General features: G+C 41.7%; 1 protein-coding gene across 2 annotated transcripts in view; it reads left to right on the top strand.

The window, feature by feature from the left end:
* LOC117667378 (syntaxin-binding protein 4-like) overlaps positions 1–21,000 on the top strand; it is a 94,006-nt gene that overhangs the window by 11,738 nt on the left and 61,268 nt on the right. Inside the window, exon 1 of one of the 2 annotated variants that reach the window (XM_060692971.2) lies at positions 9,883–10,272. The exons of the other annotated variant lie outside the window; for it this stretch is intronic. Within the exon in view, the coding sequence (XP_060548954.2) occupies positions 10,208–10,272 (65 nt within the window). The 5' untranslated portion in view covers positions 9,883–10,207. Of the gene's footprint in view, positions 1–9,882; positions 10,273–21,000 lie in introns of those variants that run through there. 2 annotated transcript variants of the gene reach the window in all.

Here is a 21,000-nt window from a genome sequence, read left to right as displayed (position 1 = left end):
GCAACAGAAATCTTGGGCTCAATTGTCGTCATAAGTTGAGAACTACCTGTATTTTATGCATACATATAACCTTCTCTCAATGACCCTATACAATATTCCTTTCCAACATTTATTTTCCAGTTCAGCCTCCATCAAACTCCATAGAAATAATTCCGCTTTCACTGTAATATTTATCCCTAATCCAGTGGTGGGATTCAAATAATTTAACAACCGGTTCTCTGTCCTAATGACCGTGGGGTGGGCGTGGCCATGGTGGGCGTGGCCAGGGGGTGTGACAGGCAGCACTCGACCTCCTGCACCCCCCTGGGAGCAAAAACGGGGCGTGTGGGGACTTCTGGAAGGGGTGGGGCAGGGAGGGGAGGGGCCAGGCAGAAATTTAACAACTGGTTCGGCGAACCGGTTGAATCCCACCACTGCTAATACCCCATCGGCCCAACTTTTCAAAGGGAAGAAAGTTTCCAGTACATACTCTATATAAACGGACTTTTAAAAAGTGAACCACAGTGCGATCGTTGTTACGTGAACTTTGACCCATTTTACAACCTTTCTGGCCACCGTTGTTAAGTGAATCATTGCAGTTCTTAAGTTGGTAACCCGGTTGTTCAGTGAATCCGGCTTCTGCGTTAACGTTGCTTGTCCGAAGGTCACAAAAGGAGATTCCCAAGATCCCGGTAAAACACCGCAACCTTCATCAATATAAATCAGTTGCCGAGCATTCAAATTTTGATGATCTGACCCATGGGGAGTCATAATAAGTATGAAAAACGGTCGCAAGTCACTTTTTTCCAGGGCCGTCATAACTTTGAACGGTCGCTCAGTGAAACGGTTACAAGTTGAGGGCTATCTCGACGAGCAAAGTGGCCTAAGCTTGAAAAGAATCTCAAATTCTACATCGCTTTGGGATAGCTGGCATCGGCCCCGCAGGTGGAACTCTGCTGAAAAGGCAAGACGGGATACCTGCTTTTGAAGCTCACACACCTGAAACTGCCATCCACCTGACAACGCAAGGTTGGCAGATGCTCTCCCCTTGCCAAACCTGTTCCTGGGTTTCAGGAACAGGTTTGGCCTGCCCTGCTGGCTGTCCACCCTCCTTCGTTCCCTCTTCAAAGAAAGTCAAGGGTTACACCCTCACTTCTGCCTCTCTTTTCCTCTTGTCTAGTCAGGGAATCGGAATTCACAGCCCTTAAGTGGCCGGGTGGGAGAGAGGCTCAGCCCCAAAACATCTCGAGGAATGTGGTCCCTGCACCCTGAAGGCCGAGGAAGGAATACGGCTAGTCCTCGACTTACACCAGTTTGCTTAGGAACCATTCAAAGTTAGAATGGCACTGAGGAAAGGGACTTATGACCAGAGGTGGTATTCAGCTGGTTCAGACCGGTTCGCTCAAACCGGTAGCGGAAATTGCCCTCCCGGCTCTATGCCATCCTATTTAGGACCGTTTTTGAGGTTAGGTGCATGCGTGGAATGTGTGCGCATGAGCAAAGCACATGGGCGGAAGGTGGGGCGCATGTGCGGAAGGCAGACACATACACAAACAGGTTTGCGCGCGCACGCATGAAGCGAGTGTGCACATGCAGGGCGAACCGGTAGTAACATAATGTGAAACCCACTGCTGCTTATGACCATTTTTCACACTTATGATCATTGCAGCACCCTTATGGTCACGCCATCAAAATTCAGACGCTTGGCAATATACTTGACTCTTATTTACGATGGTTGCAGAGTCATTTTATGTACAGTGAGAGCTTATGCACCGAAGACAAATTCCTTGTGTGTCCAATCACACTCGGCCAATAAAGAATTCTCTTCTCTTCTCTTCTCTTCTCTTCTCTTCTCTTCTCTTCTCTTCTCTTCTCTTCTCTTCTCTTCTCTTCTCTTCTCTTCTCTTCTATTGACAAGCAAAGCCAATGGAGAAGCCAGATTCACATAAGGACTGTGTTACTAATTTCATTGCAGTGACTCACTTAACGACAGTGCCAAGGAAAAGTTGTATAACGGGGCAAAACTGACTTAACAACCGTCTCGCTTAGCAACAAAAATTTGGGAGGATCCAATTGTGGTCGTAAGTCGAGGACTAGCTGTATTGCTTTTGGATGTTCCCGGAGGTTTGCAAGAGCAAGGCCTACAAAGGAGCCCCAACCGATTCACACATCTCACTGACACTTTCTAAATCGTGGGTTTGTGGAATAGTTCACTGGCAACTGGTTGGCTGCTTGCAATGTGCAAACTGTAAACCATGGTGGTTAAACCACGATGGTTGTTAGATTAAGCCCAGTATCAGTTTAAATAGTCAGCTTATTGCCTCCACAATCTGGGTCCTCATTTTACCTACCTTAGAAAGGATGGAAGACTGAGTCAACCTTGAGCCTGGTGAGATTTGAACTTACAGTAATTGCAGGCAGCTTGATGTTAATAACAGTGCTTTAGTCTGCTGCGCCACCAGGCTCCTATTGAATTGACAGTGAATTCCTCTCCAGCAAAGTCTTTCCTCTCCCACAGTCTTTCAAGATAGTTCACCATTACCGACCTTTATCAGGCTTGGAGAGTGGCCAGGCCGATATCTTTTCAGACTCCACACTGTAACCGACAATACTTGGCAAGAATGCAGGAACAGATTTTCACCCAAATGAACTAATTGTCTCCTGCAAACTCCCCTCCCCTTCGCTCCTCTTTATTCCCTATGGGAGGGGTCATTCACTATCCACCTGTGGCTTTACTCCTGAGTCGACCCTTGTTCCTTAGCTGTTCTTTTCTCCTGGCAGCTCTGCGCATGCGCACATTGGGAACAGGATCCAGCTTTCTTTTGTGTCACTGATGTCCGACTCCAAAGGCAGCTGACAACTGTCAGACGGCCCTGGCCCCCTCTTTGCCTCCGACGCAGAGCCCTCATCAGAGCCTTCCCCAGACTCCAGGACTGGCCCATGTTCCTCCCCAACCTCCTCACTGTTTGAATCTGCTGCCAAATCCGCTGGCCACTAGCGGGCCACAACAGTTAAGTGTAATGGTACATGGGAAAGGCCTTGGATTGGGCTAAAAGAATGGTTAGATAAGAGATAGCATAGCCCACAGATGTACAGTAAGGAGGTACAAGAGGCTCAGAAGAGACCCTCCCTAGTTTCTTGGGCTGTATAGGGGATGTGGGCGAATTGTACTTTCCAACTTGAAACCTTCTATTACTATAACTTTACAATAAAGTAGAGTTAGCTCATCTGATGTGTTTTCTCTCTGGTCTACCTGGTAAGGTGGGCATCAAGTAACCAGATTCCCTTCAGGTATTTTGGATTCCACCTGTAGTCTGCTTAGCAGTGGGCAAGGATTCTGGGAGGTTATAAGGGTACTCGCTTGTCAATCTAGTTTTGTTTCACTCTTGTCCAATCTCAAGTCTGTTCAATCTTCTAGCCCAGGGTTTCCCACCCTTGGCTGGTACCTTTAGGGCACATGGACATCAACTCCCAGAATTCCCCAGCCAGCATAGGAATTGTGGGAGTTGAAGTTCATTTATCTTCAAATCAGTTCTGTGGGCGTGGCTTGTCGGGCGTGGTGTGGCTTGGTGGGCATGGCAGGTGAAGGATACTGCAAAATCCCCATTCCCTCCCCACTCCTGGGGGAAGGAGATTGCAAAATTTACATTCCCTCCCTACTCCAGGGGAAGGATACTGCAAAATCCTCCTCCCCACTCCTGGGGGAAGGAGATTGCAAAATCTCCATTCCCTCCCTACTCCAGGGGAAGGATACTGCAAAATCCCCATTCCCTCCCCACTCCTGGGGGAAGGATACTGTAAAATCCCCATTCCCTCCCCACTCCTGGGGGAAGGATACTGCAAAATCCCCATTCCCTCTCCAGTCCTGGGGGAAGGAGATTGCAAAATTTACATTCCCTCCCCACTCCAGGGGAAGGATACTGCAAAATCCCCATTCCCTCCCCACTCCCGGGGGAAGGATACTGCAAAATCCCCATTCCCTCCCCACTCCTGGGGGAAGGATACTGTAAAATCCCCATTCCCTCCCCACTCCAGGGGAAGGATACTGCAAAATCCCCATTCCCTCTCCACTCCTGGGGGAAGGAGATTGCAAAATCTCCATTCCCTCCCCACTCCAGGGGAAGGATACTGCAAAATCCCCATTCCCTCCCCACTCCTGGGGGAAGGAGATTGCAAAATCTCTATTCCCTCCCTGCTCCAGGGGAAGGATACTGCAAAATCCCCATTCCCTCCCCACTCCCGGGGGAAGGATACTGCAAAATCTCCATTCCCACCCCACTCCAGGGGAAGGATACTGCAAAATCCCCATTCCCTCCCCACTCCTGGGGGAAGGAGATTGCAAAATCTCCATTCCCTCCCCACTCCAGGGGAAGGATACTACAAAATCCCCATTCCCTCCCCACTCCTGGGGGAAGGAGATTGCAAAATCTCTATTCGCTCCCTGCTCCAGGGGAAGGATACTGCAAAATCCCCATTCCCTCCCCACTCCCGGGGGAAGGATACTGCAAAATCTCCATTCCCACCCCACTCCAGGGGAAGGATACTGCAAAATCCCCATTCCCTCCCCACTCCTGGGGGAAGGATACTGTAAAATCCCCATTCCCTCCCCACTCCAGGGGAAGGATACTGCAAAATCCCCATTACCTCTCCACTCCTGGGGGAAGGAGATTGTAAAATTTACATTCCCTCCCCACTCCAGGGGAAGGATACTGCAAAATCCTCCTCCCCACTCCTGGGGGAAGGAGATTGCAAAATCTCCATTCCCTCCCCACTCCAGGGGAAGGATACTGCAAAATCCCCATTCCCTCCCCACTCCTGGGGGAAGGAGATTGCAAAATCTCTATTCCCTCCCTGCTCCAGGGGAAGGATACTGCAAAATCCCCATTCCCTCCCCACTCCCGGGGGAAGGATACTGCAAAATCTCCATTCCCACCCCACTCCAGGGGAAGGATACTGCAAAATCCCCATTTCCTCCCCACTCCTGGGGGAAGGAGATTGCAAAGTCTCCATTCCCACCCTACTCTGGGGCCAGCCAGAGGTGGTATTTGCCGGTTCTCCGAACTGCTCAAAATTTCCGCTACCGGTTCTCCAGAACCTGTCAGTATCTGTTGGATTTCACCCCTGCTTCAAATGGTTACGGTTGGGAAACCCTGTTTCTGCACTTGCAAATGTCAAATCTCATGTGGTTCCTTCTACCACTTTTAAAAGCCATCCCAGTGCTCCAAGAAGCTACTTAGCAGACAGTTGTGTTATTTATTAAAGCACTCCTGTCTGTTGTGACAAAAAAGAAGCCTCTCCATTTGTAGTGGCTGGTGTGTTTGTTTGTTTTTTCCATTAAGGGTAAAAATACCTGTTTGACTGATTTCCTATCTTAGTGGTAGATTTACTGGCTTACATTGGTTTCTCAAGCAACATTCTTGGCAGAGAACTGCTGGAAACCGAGGAGAAGAATTTGTTGTTTCTATTACAACTAGCTCTGCAACCACACCAGGAACCATCATGATACAGGAAGAATAGATCAAACGCCTTGAACCCAGGGCCAGCTGAGGTCCCTGTTGGGCCTTTTCAACTGTTGCAATTCATTGTTGGAATGTATTTCTAGGCGGCAACTACCGTAGTATTCAGCCAGTAGATGGCAGCGTTTACAAGTTTGGATCTATGGTATTTGTTTGTTTGTTTGTTTGTTTGTTTGTTTGTTTGTTTGTTTATTCATTCATTCATTCAATCAATCAATCATTTATTTATTTATCATTCATTCATTCATTCATTCATTTATTGTTATTTATTATTATTATTATTATTATTATTATTATTTACTTATTTATTATTTTATTTATTTATTATTTGTTTGTTTATTTATTTATTTATTTATTCATTCATTCTTTCATTCATTCAATCATTTATTTATTGTTATTTATTTATTATTATTATTTACTTATTTATTATTTTATTTATTATTTATTTGTTTATTTGTTTGTTTATTCATTCATTCTTTCATTCAGTCAATCATTTATTTATTTATTATTTATTCATTCAGTCAATCATTTATTTATTTATTGCTATTCATTTATTTATTATTTATTTATTTATTTATTATTATTATTTACTTATTTATTATTTGATTTATTATTTATTTATTTATTCATTCATTCATTCATTCAATCAATCATTTATTTATTATTTATTCATTCAATCATTTATTTATTGTTATTTATTTATTTATTATTTACTTATTTATTATTTTATTTTTTTATTTATTTATCAACAAGTACAAGGAAACAAGTAACAGTATAGACATAGACATGGACACATGAAAAAAAATTGGATAAATAAAAGGAAATAAATAAGCAAAACATAGCCATAAATACATAGAATGAGTACATATAAATGGGGACAGTAGGACAGGGACGGAAGGCACGCTGGTGTGCTTATGCACACTCCCTTAGGGACCTCTTAAGAAACATGAAAGGTCCACGGTAGACAATTTAAAGTAAAACGTCTGGGGATTAGCAAGACTAACAACAGGATCAGGTAGAGTGTTCCTGACATTTACTACTCTATTGCAGAAGTCATATTTCCTACAATCAAGATTAGAGCGAATTACATTGAGTTTGAATCTATTGAGAGCCCTTGTGTAATTATGGTTGAAATTCAAGTACTCATTTACAGGTAGGACTTTTTGGTAAATAATCTTATGAACTAAGCCTAGGTTGGAATGTAGACCTAAAATTTCAAGCCTGGTGGGATAGTGAATTTTATTTTGAGCACAGGATTTGAGTACTCTTCTAGTAAAATATCTCTGGACCCTCTCTAATGTATCTATATCTATATCTATATCTATATCTATACTCTTATGTTCTTTTGTTCTAAGTAGAGTTTCCTGTTACAGTTAAATAGTTAAGCAGTAAAGCACATGGTGACTGTACTCTTTGTTTGTGGTGCTATATATGAACGTAATTTGTAATATCAACAAAAAGTTTGTGTTTGTTCTCTGCCAAAAAAAGCACTGGCTTCCTCTCCATCACTCAATATAACTTTTTCAGTGCTGTTGTAACTTCAAACAGTCCTTGAACAGAATAACAGAGTAGGAAGGGGTCTTCCAGTCCAACGCCCTCTTCAAGCAGGAAACCCTATTTCAGATAAATGGGTGTCAGGTCTCTTCTTAAAAATCTCCAGTGAGGTTTTTAATGGAGGCAAGTTGTTCCACTGATTGTTCTCACTGCCAGGAAATTTCTCCGTAGTTCTGGGTTGCTTCTCTCCTTGATTAGTTTCCACCTGTTGCTTCTTGTCCTGCCTTCAGGTGCTTTGGAGAATAAATTTATCCCCTCTTCTTTGTGGCAACTCCTCAAATATTGGAACGCTGCTAATATGTCACCCCAAATCCTTCTTTTAATGAAACAAATGGTCGTAAATTGAGGGCTATGTGTATTGCAGATTAATCCTAGAATGAAAACAGAATTGATCCTAGTCAACTAGAAAAGAAAGATAGAAAATTAATATTATAAATGATATAGTGGCATGTAACAGTAACAGAGTTGGAAGGGACCTTGGAGGTCATCTAGTCCAACCCCCTGCTCACGCAGGAGACCTGTACTAGGGATTTGAACTGCAGACCTTTCTCATTGCCAAGCTCAGTGTCTTAGCCACTGAGACACCTAGTCAGGTTTGAGCCACCTAGTCAGGTACGCAGATAGATGAATAATAAAATATCCACACTGGAAGATTAGATTGTAAAATTGACAGACCTTGTGGAAATAGTGATCATGGGGAAAAAAATGATAAAGACTTTTTTAAAAGACTGGAAACTTTTTGCCAAAAGAAGGAAAATTTACAGGACCACCTACTACCACCAATAGCCTCCCACCAGCCAGTACGCTCTCATAGAGAGGGGCTCCTCAGGGTGCCGTCGGCCAAACAATGTCGACTGGCGGCCCCTAGGGGGAGAGCCTTCTCTGTGGGGGCACCTACCATCTGGAATGAGCTCCCCCCGGAGATACGGAGGATCCCGGATCTGCGCTCCTTCCGCCGTGCTGTGAAGACCTTTTTATTCCATCAGGCGGGCTTGGCCTAATTTCTTCCCTTTTTAAATATGTAAATTTTAATCTGTTTTTAAATTATTGGGGTGTTTTAATCTGTCTGGGCCAAAATGATTTAATTTGATTTTATCTGGTTTTTAAATTTTTTGTATTTATGTATTTTATTGTTGGCTGTTCACCGCCCTGAGTCCTTCGGGAGTAGGGCGGTATACAAATCAAATAAACCTAAACCTAAACCTAACCTAAATCAGAAGTAGTGATTTATGGCTTTGAAAAGGATTAGAAAGGGTTTAAAATAAAGAGGAAGGGGAAGGGAATTATAAAGATTGGAAGATGGGCTGCTATATATATATTCTAAACAAACAAACAAATAAAGTCAGAGAAAATAGAAACAGGGGAAGGAGAAAGTAAGTTCTGTTCATGGGAACAGAAGGGCTTCCAAGGCTGGGGATTTTTGTCCTCCACTAGAGGGCGCCCCAGGCTTACAGTTACTTGGGAATGCACCAGGAGCTGGTCTGGGGAAAAAATGGTTGGGAAATGTTTGGATTATTTCCTTGCTTACTTTAGGCGGAATATGCAATGGGAATGGGAAGGCAGGATGAGATGAGTATGGCTCTGGAGGAAAACAAAAACCTGTAGCTTTCCAGATTGCACAGAATTCTTTTTCTCAAGCTAAATGGTTGACGTAATTTGGAAATGGGAGCATGAATTTAGGTGCTCTAGAAGTCTTCACAACTATTTGGGGCTGAATTACACTGCTTTGTTAAAGTTGATTTTGAATTGATAATTGGGGGGCCTAGACTAGCTTTGCAGAGCTGGGTGGCTGGAAAAGGGAGGGAGAGAGGGAGGAAAGAAGGAAGAAAGGAAGACAGGAAAATGGAGGGAGGGAGGAAGGGAGGGAGAGAGGAAGGAAGGAAGGAAGGAAGGAAGGAAGGAAGGAAGGAAGGAAGGAAGGAAGGAAGGAAAAGGGAGCGATGGAGGGAGGGAGGAAAGAAGGGAGGGAGGGAGGAAGGAAGGAAGAGAAAATAAGGAAGGGAGGAAGGGAGGAAGGGAGGAAGGAAAGAAGGAAAAGGGAGGGAGGGAGGAAAGAAGGGAGGGAGGGAGGAAGGATGGAGGAAAGGAAGGAAGGAAGGAAGGGAAAATAAGGAAGGGAGAGGAAGGAAAGAAGGAAGGAAGAGGAAAGGGAAGGAAGGAAGGAAGGGAAAATAAGGAAGGGAGAGAGGGAGGAAGGAAAGAAGGAAGGAAGAGGGAAGGAGGGAGGGAGGGATAGAGAAGGGAAGACTTTCAAGCCATGTGGCCATTTTTCAAAGTGGTTCTCCGCACGGAATAAATTTCATAAATCTCTCATCTCCTTCTCTTCTCTTACCACAGGATCTTCATTTTGTTTCCATGCCTAGGAAAATTCTAAAATTCTTCTTTGCTTGGTCTCCTCCCGAGTCAAGGAGATGTCCTCAATTGTGTGGGGGGGAAAACCTCAACTTCCCTAATAGCATTTCTAAAATTCAGGGGCCCAGAAAAAGCCCCAACCCTATGTCCAGCACCCATTGCCTGCCTGCTCGCTTCCCAAGACCTCCTTCCAACGGTTGGTGCATTTCTCAGCATTTCCCCACCCCCACCCCCAAACCCAGCTGCATTGATGCACCGCTGCCTGTGGCCCATCTCTGTTTTTCAAAGTTCTGGAGAAAGATTCTTTGCCTGAACCGAGAGAAGACAAGAGGTGGGGTCCCTGTGCATCTCGCTGTCTCCATCCCTTCGACGTCCATCCTTCTGTCGTTCTATCTGGACCCAGCAGCACTAAAACCTTGGAAGCCCTTCAGATGACGCTACCCTCAAGGGAACAAATCTTTGGGATTAACTAAAGAGTCACAACATCTGTTCCTAGGACACCGCGTTCCAAAGGCTGCCGGAGCAAAACCATCAATCCACTTTCGTTAGCGGCAAGGTCCTGGAGAGAGAAGCGGTCAAAGGCAGGGCTGAAAATCATCCGCAAACATTCTCTTTCCAGAAAAGACCGCTTAGATCCCATTGTGGATGGTTTGGATCCCCTGGGAGGAGAAGGCCACTCACTCTCTTTCCAAGCCGTGTTTTGGGGTTACAGAGATGGCATTGCAGCTGAGAGATTGGACCTGCTGTTCCCTCTCAGACCGTTGCTGGGAAGAATAAAGAATTCCAGATATCCAGTGAAGGGCAGAATGTCCTATCTGAAGCCAGGGGGAAGCGATCTAGAACGTTTCGATGGACTTTCCCTCATTTATTGGTGAGATGGTGGGTCTGGGGACGATGGGCGTGGGGGTTCTTTGTTAAGAAACGACGTCTTTCATTTTATCAGTGGTTTTCTTTCTTTAGCTTTTATCTTTGCAACATTAATAAGTAAGGATTAAAGTTTTTTAAAAAACCACTCCTGTACATACTGGAAAATAATGAGGTTGGATGGAAAAAAGGCGATGGATGGAGCTAGCAGAGACGGCAACATTAACTGTTTTCATTAGAGAAAACAATAGATCTCGTTTTGTTTCTACTTGTAAATCACTTCTAGACTTTTGCTCTTTGATGCCGATGCTCTTTGATGCAGATTTTGGCTTTTGCTAATTAGATTAGGGTTTTTTTTGTTATAGAAATGGTATTTACTGACTATGCAAAAGTCAAAAGTTGAGGCTGTAATTCTATTTTACAGTGCTGAAAAAAAGTTGGAAGTCAATGCTTGTTTCTCCCTCTTTCTCTTTATCCTCTCTTTCCTTTCTCCCTTGCTTCCCCATCTCTCCCTACTATATTTCTTTTTTCATTTGCATGCTATATTAAGAGAATCTCAATACAATTTCCTAAAAGAAAGAGGGAATCATGGGGCTGCATTTACAAAGTGATGTTCTTTGTAAGTATAACCCCTTCACAAAACAGTGTGCACAAAACCGTTTGGCAGGACTAAATTATAATTTGCAATAGCTTTTGCAAAGTGGATGTACTTTTGATCCACTTATTGTTTTTTTGGGGAAGGGGAAGAGAAATTATATTTTGAAAGCTTTGAGGGTCTTCAAAGATGGACCTTCCCCGAAAATAAAATGGATTGCTCCTCAGGGAGGGGTTTCAGAGTGTTGTAAACAGATAGCAAAGTGACGGAAAGCAAAGGGGAATCTATTATAAAGTAGAAATGAATGTCGCACTCATTAAAATGATCCTGTTGATCTGGAAAATTACAAGAACGGGGGAGTTTCTGAGCATTTTAATATAGCCCCTTTTTAAGGTTCCTGAAAAGGCTTAAGAGGAAACCTGTGAATTCAGTGCCAACATTGCTTTCGTTCTTCAATTCATACACCTTGACCAAATTCTCAGGTCTCTGGTTGTATACAATCTCATTTCCATTAGCTGACGTCTACTACTGTAGTAGCTTGGAGAAGACATGGAAAGTTGGTTATATTTAGAGGGACGATTCTGTTAAAGAAGGAAGAAATGTGCAGAGAATACTGTAGAGAATGCTGAACATCTAATTAGCACAGTATTGTCTTATGTCTAAGGATATTTACCCATGTAGTATGGCTGTATTTCTATTAGCTTTCTTCTCTTTTCTACTACCATTTCTTATGATTATATTTGTTGTTTGTATATATATATTGAGAGCTTATCCACCAGAGACAAATTCTACGTGTGTCCAAACTCTTGACCAATAAAAAATTCTATTCTGTTCTGTTCTGTTCTGTTCTGTTCTGTTCTGTTCTATTGTGTTCTGTTCTACTCTACTCTACTCTACTCTACTCTACTCTACTCTACTCTACTCTACTCTACTCTTATTTCAATTCTATTCTGCTCTATTCCTGTTTCTTGAGGAAAATAATTGATTTTTGGATTTTAGGGCAGGTACCTACATGTCTGTTTCCAGACAGAATATATTGTAAGATCCCTTTCCATAAAAGTCAGATAGATACTGAAATTGATCTCTTTATATTATAAATTATATTTTCTTGTGCCTCTTTTCAAAGGTCAGGAAGTATTATGGTAGTACATGTGTGTGGACTAGTACTGTACTTGCCTGTTTGTCTGGACTAGTACATGTCTGTTTAATATTTATAACTGTTTGTCTTTAATTTGAAGAGAAACAAGTTATTGGATGAAGGGGGACAATGTATATGCGAATAACTGGTTGCCTTGCCTGTGATTAATGATTTCACATCCAGTTGCTTGTTCTCTAAGCAACATCTGGATGATCCTGATGTTTGATCTAATCAATCTATACAAAAGGACTTTCAAAATTCTTTATTTTGGTATTTTCTGAGGTTGTGAGTTGGTAGAAGTTATGTTCTATCTGTTCATAGTATTGGCTGACTGAGGAATTCTGGGAGTTGAAGCCCAGAACTCTTAAAGTTGCCACGGTTAGGGTTAGGATTAGGGTTAGAAATATTGATCTTTGGCTTCCTTTACTAACCACACTTCGTGGTCTGAGCTTGCAATAGCAAACAAAGAGAAGCAGATTAAAAAGCAGTTAAACCCCCCCCCAAAAAAATCAACTAAAACTGCATAAGAGCTCAATAAAACCTCAAAACACTAGATTCATACACCCCTGGCTCAACTGGAAACAGCTCCATGAAAAATGGAATCGATGACCATGATAAAATGAGCAGGCAAGTAGTTCAGTTCTTCGTAATTCCTCTCTGGAGGAGAAGAGGACTTGAGATTGCCCACAAATGTTCTGGACAGTTGTTCTTCGTGAGACAACTCAAGACAATTTAGAGAGCTGGGAGATGAGGGAAGGACTTTGTTGTTGTTGTTGTTTTTACTGAAACCGTGGTTAATGCCTTTAAAAGGACACTGGGTTTTCATAACTCCTTTTTAAAAATATTTTATTTGTTTTATTTATATAACATTCAATTTTCATCAAACAGTGTGCGGCCTGGGTGCAGTTATTTTTAAACAATCATGATACACATATTTGTTGTGGTAGTCATCACTGTAATATTGATAATATAATAATATGATAATATAATAACAATAATACAACTTCATCTTCTTTAACAACTCTCCACTTTAGCATTTTCTCCTTTTATATCTCCTCCTTTCTAACTTCTGTTTCTATTGTCTAACCATTGATAAAATATGTCCCCATATCAAAAAAATATTCAATTTATTCAATTTATTCTTGATAGTAAGCGTTAGTCTATCCATTTCTGCACATTCTAATATTTTCTTAATTACATTCCTCTCGGATGGAATCTCATCATTTTTCCATTGTTGTGCAAATAGTTGCGGTTAGAATGTGCAAGATTAGATATGTAGTCTTTTTATCATATTTTTCTGGAAAAAAATGACAAAGCAACATATGGATTTGAAACCAGATATATTTTTGTTGGGCATTCTAACATAACTCCTTTTCTAATCACTTCAGAAATTGTTTATTAATTGCTTTTCAGCTATTAGAAATCTTTAGATCAACACATTTTATAGCACTGGGTGAATTTCCTTGGAAGTTTCAAAAACAGGTTTAAGAACTTAAGAACTACCTGGAATCTACCTTGAAGCATGGATGGGCAGAAAACAAATGTACTAAACAAATAAACAGATTTTTTGTGTGTGTGGAATGTACAATAAAAGATGGTTAAAACTTTGATTTTAGAAAATTATAAATTCAGTAAGGCTCCAGATAAATTTGAAATCAGATTTTGGATTTAATGATAAAGAATCCATTCCTGTGGAAAAATGCTTTTGTTTTGAATTCTTAAAAAAATAAGAAAAGACTTTAAATTTGGACACTACAGAGAACTAGATGGAACAAAAAATTACAGTTAATGGAGAAGAACATTCAGCCTTGACTTATAAATACAGAGTGAAGCAAAAATATTTCAATAACAGATGTATTGAAGGATATTTTTGAACAAATGACTCAGAAGTTAATTTTAAGAGTGCTGCCCCTATAGATTATGTTTAAAATGTGCTATGGAAGAGAAACAAATATTACCTGACATGATTGAGATTGATTTGAAATGGGTTTAAAAATGGCAGGCCACAAGAAGGACATGGAAAAAGAAGTTATACTGGACATACGAAAGAAATCAGCCGATGCCTTGTTAATTAAAAGGGATATGTAAATAACAAACCAAGAGAGTGACCGGGTTAATCTTCCTATATTGGATTATTAAAGCTTTGAAGTTGTGAGAAGGAGCAATGAAAACATGAAAAGAAGTCAAGTTCTTGGATATTTTTTGAAGGAACTAAAGATCAATATTGACTGGAGAGTAAAACATATGAAGAAAGGTTGCAGGAACTGGGTATGTCTAGTTTAATGAAAAGAAGGACTAGGGGAGACATGATAGCAGTGTTCTGATATCTCAGGGGCTGCCACAAAGAAGAAGGAGTCAAGCTATTCTCCAAAGCACCTGAGGGCAGGATAAGAAGCAACGGGTGGAAACTAATCAAGGAGAGAAGCAACTTAGAACTAAGGAGAAATTTCCTGACAGTCAGAACAATTAATCAGTGGAACAACTTGTCTCCAGAAGTTGTAAATGCTCCAACACTGGAAGTTTTTAAGATTAGATAACCATTTGTCTGAAGTGTTGTAGGGTTTCTTGCCTAAGCAGGGGGTTGGACTAGAAGACCTCCAAGGTCCCTTTCAACTCTGTTATTCTATTCTATTCTATTCTATTCTATTCTATTCTATTCTATTCTATTCTATTCTATTCTTGTCAAAAATAAAAGGAAGGAATATAAAGTGGGATTATGTGATCAAGATTAAAATAGATACATTGTTATTGCTGTTAACACTTAATGGACTTTTGCTCACATCAGCACTGAAATGGCAACATTTTATGGATATTTATATATATGGGAAAGGCCTTGGGAGAGACTGGCAGGCAAAGAGATGCTGCCAAGGGAACAGTCAGATAAGAGGCCGCAGAGCCTACAACTGTATAGTGGGTGGAGGAAAAAGGGATCCTTCCTAAGTGTTTTGGCTGTAAAGGTGACAGCAGGAGAATTTTACACCCAGATTTGCAAGATTATGTTAATGTAGCTTTACAATAAAATAGCATTAGTTGATCTAGTTATGTTTGCTGTCTGGTCTACCTACTAAAGGCTGACAATTTGTTGATAGATAAGATATAGGAAGAAAAGATTATGCGTTATCATTTAAGAGAAGACTATAAGTCACTAAAATTATTTACACTTGTGATGAAGGTAGAAGTCACTTCTTTATAAATTTCTTTATTTTTTTCTTTACAATATCCTTAGTTTTTTCTCTCTTTTTCTTTCAAATTTTTTCTGTGCTTTCTGTTTTTCTTTTCTTTTTTAAATTATTTTTAAATTACTTTTTATTGTTGTAAGTTGTAACACATTTGGTCTGCTGGCTGCAACTTTGACACCGCTGGTGTAGGGTCTCCTGCTTGGGCAGGAGGTTGGACTAGATGACCTACAAGGTCCCTTCCAACTCTGTTAAATCTGTTAGTCTGTAATAAAATTAATAAACAAGGTGCTACAATGGAGAAGATGCATTGCCAGAGACCTGCAAAGAGTCATTGTTTTATCAGTGGACCTGGAGTGGAGAAGAAACAGTTTTTAGAGAGAGAACTGTACATGCAGTCCTTGACTTACAACCACAATAGAGTCCAAAATATCTGTTGTTAAATGAGACATTTGTTAAGTGTGTTTTGCCCCATTTTACGACCTTTCTTGCCATAGTTGTTAAGTGAATCACTGCAGCTGATAGGCTAGTAACCCAGTTGTTAAACAAATCTGGCTTCCTCAGTGACTTTGCTTGTCGAAAAGGTCGCAAAAGGGGATTCTGTGACCCTGGGACACAAGTATGAACTGGTTGCCAAGCATCTGAATTTTGATCGCGTGATCATGGGGATGCGGCAAAGGTTGTACTTCTGAAAAATGGTCACAAGTCACTTTTTTCAGCGGTGTTGTAACTTTGAACGGTCACTATTGTAAGTTGAGGACTATCTGTAATGGAATGTGTGAATAGCCTTGGGAGACAGAAGGTCCATAGCCAGACCCATAGCCTAGACCCATGATGGTGAACCTATGGCTCACAGTCATAGTCCTCTCTGTGAGCACCCGGGCTGTCACCCAAAAACAGCCCCAAAAAACAACCTGAAAACAGTCCGGAAAATGGCCTGAAAAACAACCTGAAAACGGTCCAAAAAACATCCCGAAAACATCCTGGAAAATGGCCTGAAAAACAGCCTAAAAACGGTCCAAAAAACATCCTGAAAACAGTCTGGAAAATGGCCTGAAAAACAGCCTGAAAACGGCCCAAAAACAGCCTGAAAACAGCCTGGAAAATGGCCTGAAAAATGGCCTGAAAACAGCCCCCCAAAACAACCTGAAAACAGTCTGGAAAATGGCCTGGAAAACGGTCCAGAGAACAGTCTGGAAAATAGCCTGAAAAATGGCCTGAAAACAGCCGCAAAACAGCCTGAAAACAGCCTGGAAAATGGCCTGAAAAATGGCCTGAAAACGGTCCAAAAACAGCCTGAAAAAAGTCTAGAAAATGGCCTGAAAAATGGCCTGAAAACAGCCCCAAAAAACAACCTGAAAACAGTCTGGAAAATGGCCTGGAAAATGGTCCAGAGAACAGTCTGGAAAATAGCCTGAAAAATGGCCTGAAAACGGCCCCAAAACAGCCTGAAAACAGCCTGAAAACAGTCTAGAAAATGGCCTGAAAAATGGCCTGAAAATGGCCCAAAAACAGCCCGAAAACAGCCTGGAAAATGGCCTGAAAAATGGCCTGAAAACAGCCCCCCAAAACAACCTGAAAACAGTCTGGAAAATGGCCTGGAAAACGGTCCAGAGAACAGTCTGGAAAATAGCCTGAAAAATGGCCTGAAAACGGTCCAAAAACAGCCTGAAAAAAGTCTAGAAAATGGCCTGAAAAATGGCCTGAAAACAGCCCCAAAAAACAACCTGAAAACAGTCTGGAAAATGGCCTGGAAAATGGTCCAGAGAACAGTCTGGAAAATAGCCTGGAAAATAGCCTGAAAAATGGCCTGAAAACGGCCCAAAAACAGCCTGAAAACAGCCTGGAAAATGGCCTGAAAAATGGCCTGAAAACGGTCCAAAAACAGCCTGAAAAAAGTCTAGAAAATGGCCTGAAAACAGCCCCAAAAAACAACCTGAAAACAGTCTGGAAAATGGCCTGGAAAACGGTCCAGAGAACAGTCTGGAAAACAGCCTGGAAAATAGCCTGAAAAATGGCCTGAAAACGGCCCCAAAACAGCCTGAAAACAGCCTGAAAACAGTCTAGAAAATGGCCTGAAAAATGGTCTAAAAATGGTCCAAAAGCAGCCCGAAAACAGCCTGGAAAATGGCCTGAAAAATGGCCTGAAAACAGCCCCCCAAAACAACCTGAAAACAGTCTGGAAAATGGCCTGGAAAACGGTCCAGAGAACAGTCTGGAAAATAGCCTGAAAAATGGCCTGAAAACGGTCCAAAAACAGCCTGAAAAAAGTCTAGAAAATGGCCTGAAAAATGGCCTGAAAACAGCCCCAAAAACAGCCTGAAAAAAGTCTAGAAAATGGCCTGAAAACAGCCCCAAAAAACAACCTGAAAACAGTCTGGAAAATGGCCTGGAAAACGGTCCAGAGAACAGTCTGGAAAACAGCCTGGAAAATAGCCTGAAAAATGGCCTGAAAACGGCCCCAAAACAGCCTGAAAACAGCCTGGAAAATGGCCTGAAAAATGGCCTAAAAATGGTCTAAAAATGGTCCAAAAGCAGCCTGAAAACAGTCTGGAAAATGGCCTGGAAAACGGTCCAGAGAACAGTCTGGAAAACAGCCTGGAAAATAGCCTGAAAAATGGCCTGAAAACGGCCCCAAAACAGCCTGAAAACAGTCTGGAAAATGGCCTGAAAAATGGCCTAAAAATGGTCTAAAAATGGTCCAAAAGCAGCCTGAAAACAGTCTGGAAAATGGCCTGAAAAATGGCCTGAAAACAGCCCCCCAAAACAACCTGAAAACAGTCTGGAAAATGGCCTGGAAAACGGTCCAGAGAACAGTCTGGAAAATGGCCTGAAAAATGGCCTGAAAACGGTCCAAAAACAGCCTGAAAAAAGTCTAGAAAATGGCCTGAAAACAGCCCCAAAAAACAACCTGAAAACAGTCTGGAAAATGGCCTGGAAAACGGTCCAGAGAACAGTCTGGAAAACAGCCTGGAAAATAGCCTGAAAAATGGCCTGAAAACGGCCCCAAAACAGCCTGAAAACAGCCTGGAAAATGGCCTGAAAAATGGCCTAAAAATGGTCTAAAAATGGTCCAAAAGCAGCCTGAAAACAGTCTGGAAAATGGCCTGGAAAACGGTCCAGAGAACAGTCTGGAAAACAGCCTGGAAAATAGCCTGAAAAATGGCCTGAAAACGGCCCCAAAACAGCCTGAAAACAGTCTGGAAAATGGCCTGAAAAATGGCCTGAAAACAGCCCCCAAAACAGCCTGAAAACAGTCTGGAAAATGGTATGAAAAATGGCCTAAAAATGGTCCAAAAAACAGCCTGAAAACGGCCCCAAAAATGGCCTGAAAATGGCCCCCAAAACAGTCCAAAAACAGGCATGTGCACGCCAGCCAGCTGGTCTTTGGGTTTCTGGTGCTCTGGCGCACGCATATGCAGGCATGTTCTGGTTTGGGCAGTCGGTCCCAAAAAGGTTTGCCGTCACTGGCCTAAACAGTGGTTTGATAAATGAAATTTGAATGTGAAGGAGGCACAGGGGGTTGAAAGGATCTCAGAAGGGACCCTCCCTAGTTTTCCGGGGAGCAAAAGTGAGGGACGGGGAATGAGCTTTCAGACTTGTCAGATTCTTTTAATGTAATATTACAATAAAAATAGAGCTGTTCCTTCCGGACTGTTTTCAGGCTGTTTTTTGGACCGTTTTCAGGCCGTTTTTCAGGCTATTTTCCCGACTGTTTTCAGGTTGTTTTTTGGGCCGTTTTCAGAAACCGGAAGAGCAGGTGGCGACAGTGCAGGTGTCAAGTTAGTTGGTTCTGGTGATTAATCCAAGGTGCCCTGCAGTTGAAAATGAACAGTTGGATAGTCGGAAGTTCATGCTCTTTACACTTTTGATTAGGATTTTATCCAGCAAGCCAGCTTGAGAGATCAGCAAGCAGATGGCCTAGCAGATAATATCTCCCCATCACTTTGACAAATATGATCTAACAGAGTAATTGATTTAAAGATTAATTCATTAGTCACTTTGGGGATGTTCGTGGGAAAAGCTGTGCGGGAGGGAGTGTGAACAGCAATCCGGGGAGAGAGAGAGAGAGAGAGAGAGAGAGAGAGAGAGAGAGAGAGAGAGAGGGAGGGAGAGAGAGAATAAAAAAGATAGGTAGGTAGGTAGGTAGATAGTTAGAAACACACACACACACACACATATCTATATAGAGAGAAAGAGAAACAGAGAATGAAACTCGGAGATATAGATAGATAGATAGATAGATAGATAGATAGACAGATGGACGGAGGGATAGACAGACACACACATAGAGAGAGAGAGAAAGAAATAGAGATAGATAAATACATAGATACATCAAACACACACTCATAGAGAGAAACAGAGAATGAAACACAGAGATAGATAGACAGACATAGATAAACAGACAGAGAGACAGAGAAAGAAATAGAGATAGATAGATAGATAGATAGATAGATAGATAGATAGATAGATAGATAGATAGATAGATAGATGATGGATGGATAGACAGACAGACAGACAGACACACACAGAGAAATATATATATATCTTTGGTTATTCGGGTTTTCTCCCGCGTAAAATTGGAAGACACTTCCAATTTTACGCGGGAGAAAACCCGAATAACCAAAGACCTACAGATAGATAGATAAATAGATAGACAGACAGATAGATAGATCACACACACATCAAGAGAAACAGAGAATGAAACACAGATAGACAGACATAAATAGACAGACACAGAGAGAGAAAGAAATAGAGATAGAAATAGAGATAGATAGATAGATGGATGATGGATGGGTAGACAGACAGAGAGAAAGAAACAGAGAGAAAGAAATAGAGATAGATAGAGTGATAGATAGATAGGTAGATGGATGGATGGATAGATAGACAGACAGAGAGAGAAAGAAACAGAGAAAGAAATAGAGATAGATAGATAGATAGATAGATAGATAGATAGATAGATAGATAGATAGATAGATAGATAGATACTGTAGATGATGGATGGATGGATGGATGGATAGACGATGGATGGATGGATAGACAGACAGACAGAGAGAAAGAAACAGAGAGAGAGAAATAGAGATAGATAGATAGATCACACACATACAGAGAGAAACAGAATGAAACACAGATAGACAGACATAGATAGACAGACAGACACATAGAGAGAAAGAAATAGAGATAGAAATAGAGATGGATGGATGGATGATGAATGGAAGGACAGACACACACAGAGAGAGAGAGAGAGAAAGAAAGAGAGAGAGAGAGAGAGAGAGAGATCACACACACACACATAGAGAGAGAAACAATGAAATACAGAGATAGGCAGACATAGATAGATAAACAGACAGACACATAGAGAAAGAAATAGAGATAGATAGATAGAAAGATAGATGATAGATCACATACATACACAGAAAGAAACGAGAGGGAGAGAGGAAATGAATCACACCATTGTTAAGTGAATCTGGCTTCCCCCATTGAGTTGACAGGTGGCAAGTGGTGACCATGGGAAACCGGGAGGCTGCCGCTGCAACCATTGTAAATCCTTGCCTGTTGTGCCTGAGTTTCGATTGCGTGACTGTGGAGAGGCTGCAATGGTTATAAACTTGGGAACCGGTTGCAAGTCACATTCCCCCCACCCCCACCCCAGCCAGAGCCATTGTAACTTTGAATGGTTGTGACCTCCATAGGGATACAGTGTCAAAAAAACCCTTCCCTCTTCTCAGCGTTGTGGCCCAAGATCGTTATTTTTCTGAGTTTTAATCCAAGCAGAGTTCGTTTTCTTTAGCAGTTTTTTAAAGCAGTCTTCTTCAGTTAGATCTC

The sequence above is a fragment of the Pantherophis guttatus genome, chromosome 14 (assembly GCF_059756535.1).
Source record: "Pantherophis guttatus breed Tessera chromosome 14, ASM5975653v1, whole genome shotgun sequence".
NCBI classification, from domain to species: Eukaryota; Metazoa; Chordata; class Lepidosauria; order Squamata; family Colubridae; genus Pantherophis; species Pantherophis guttatus.
This window is presented reverse-complemented; position numbering and strand designations above follow the sequence as displayed.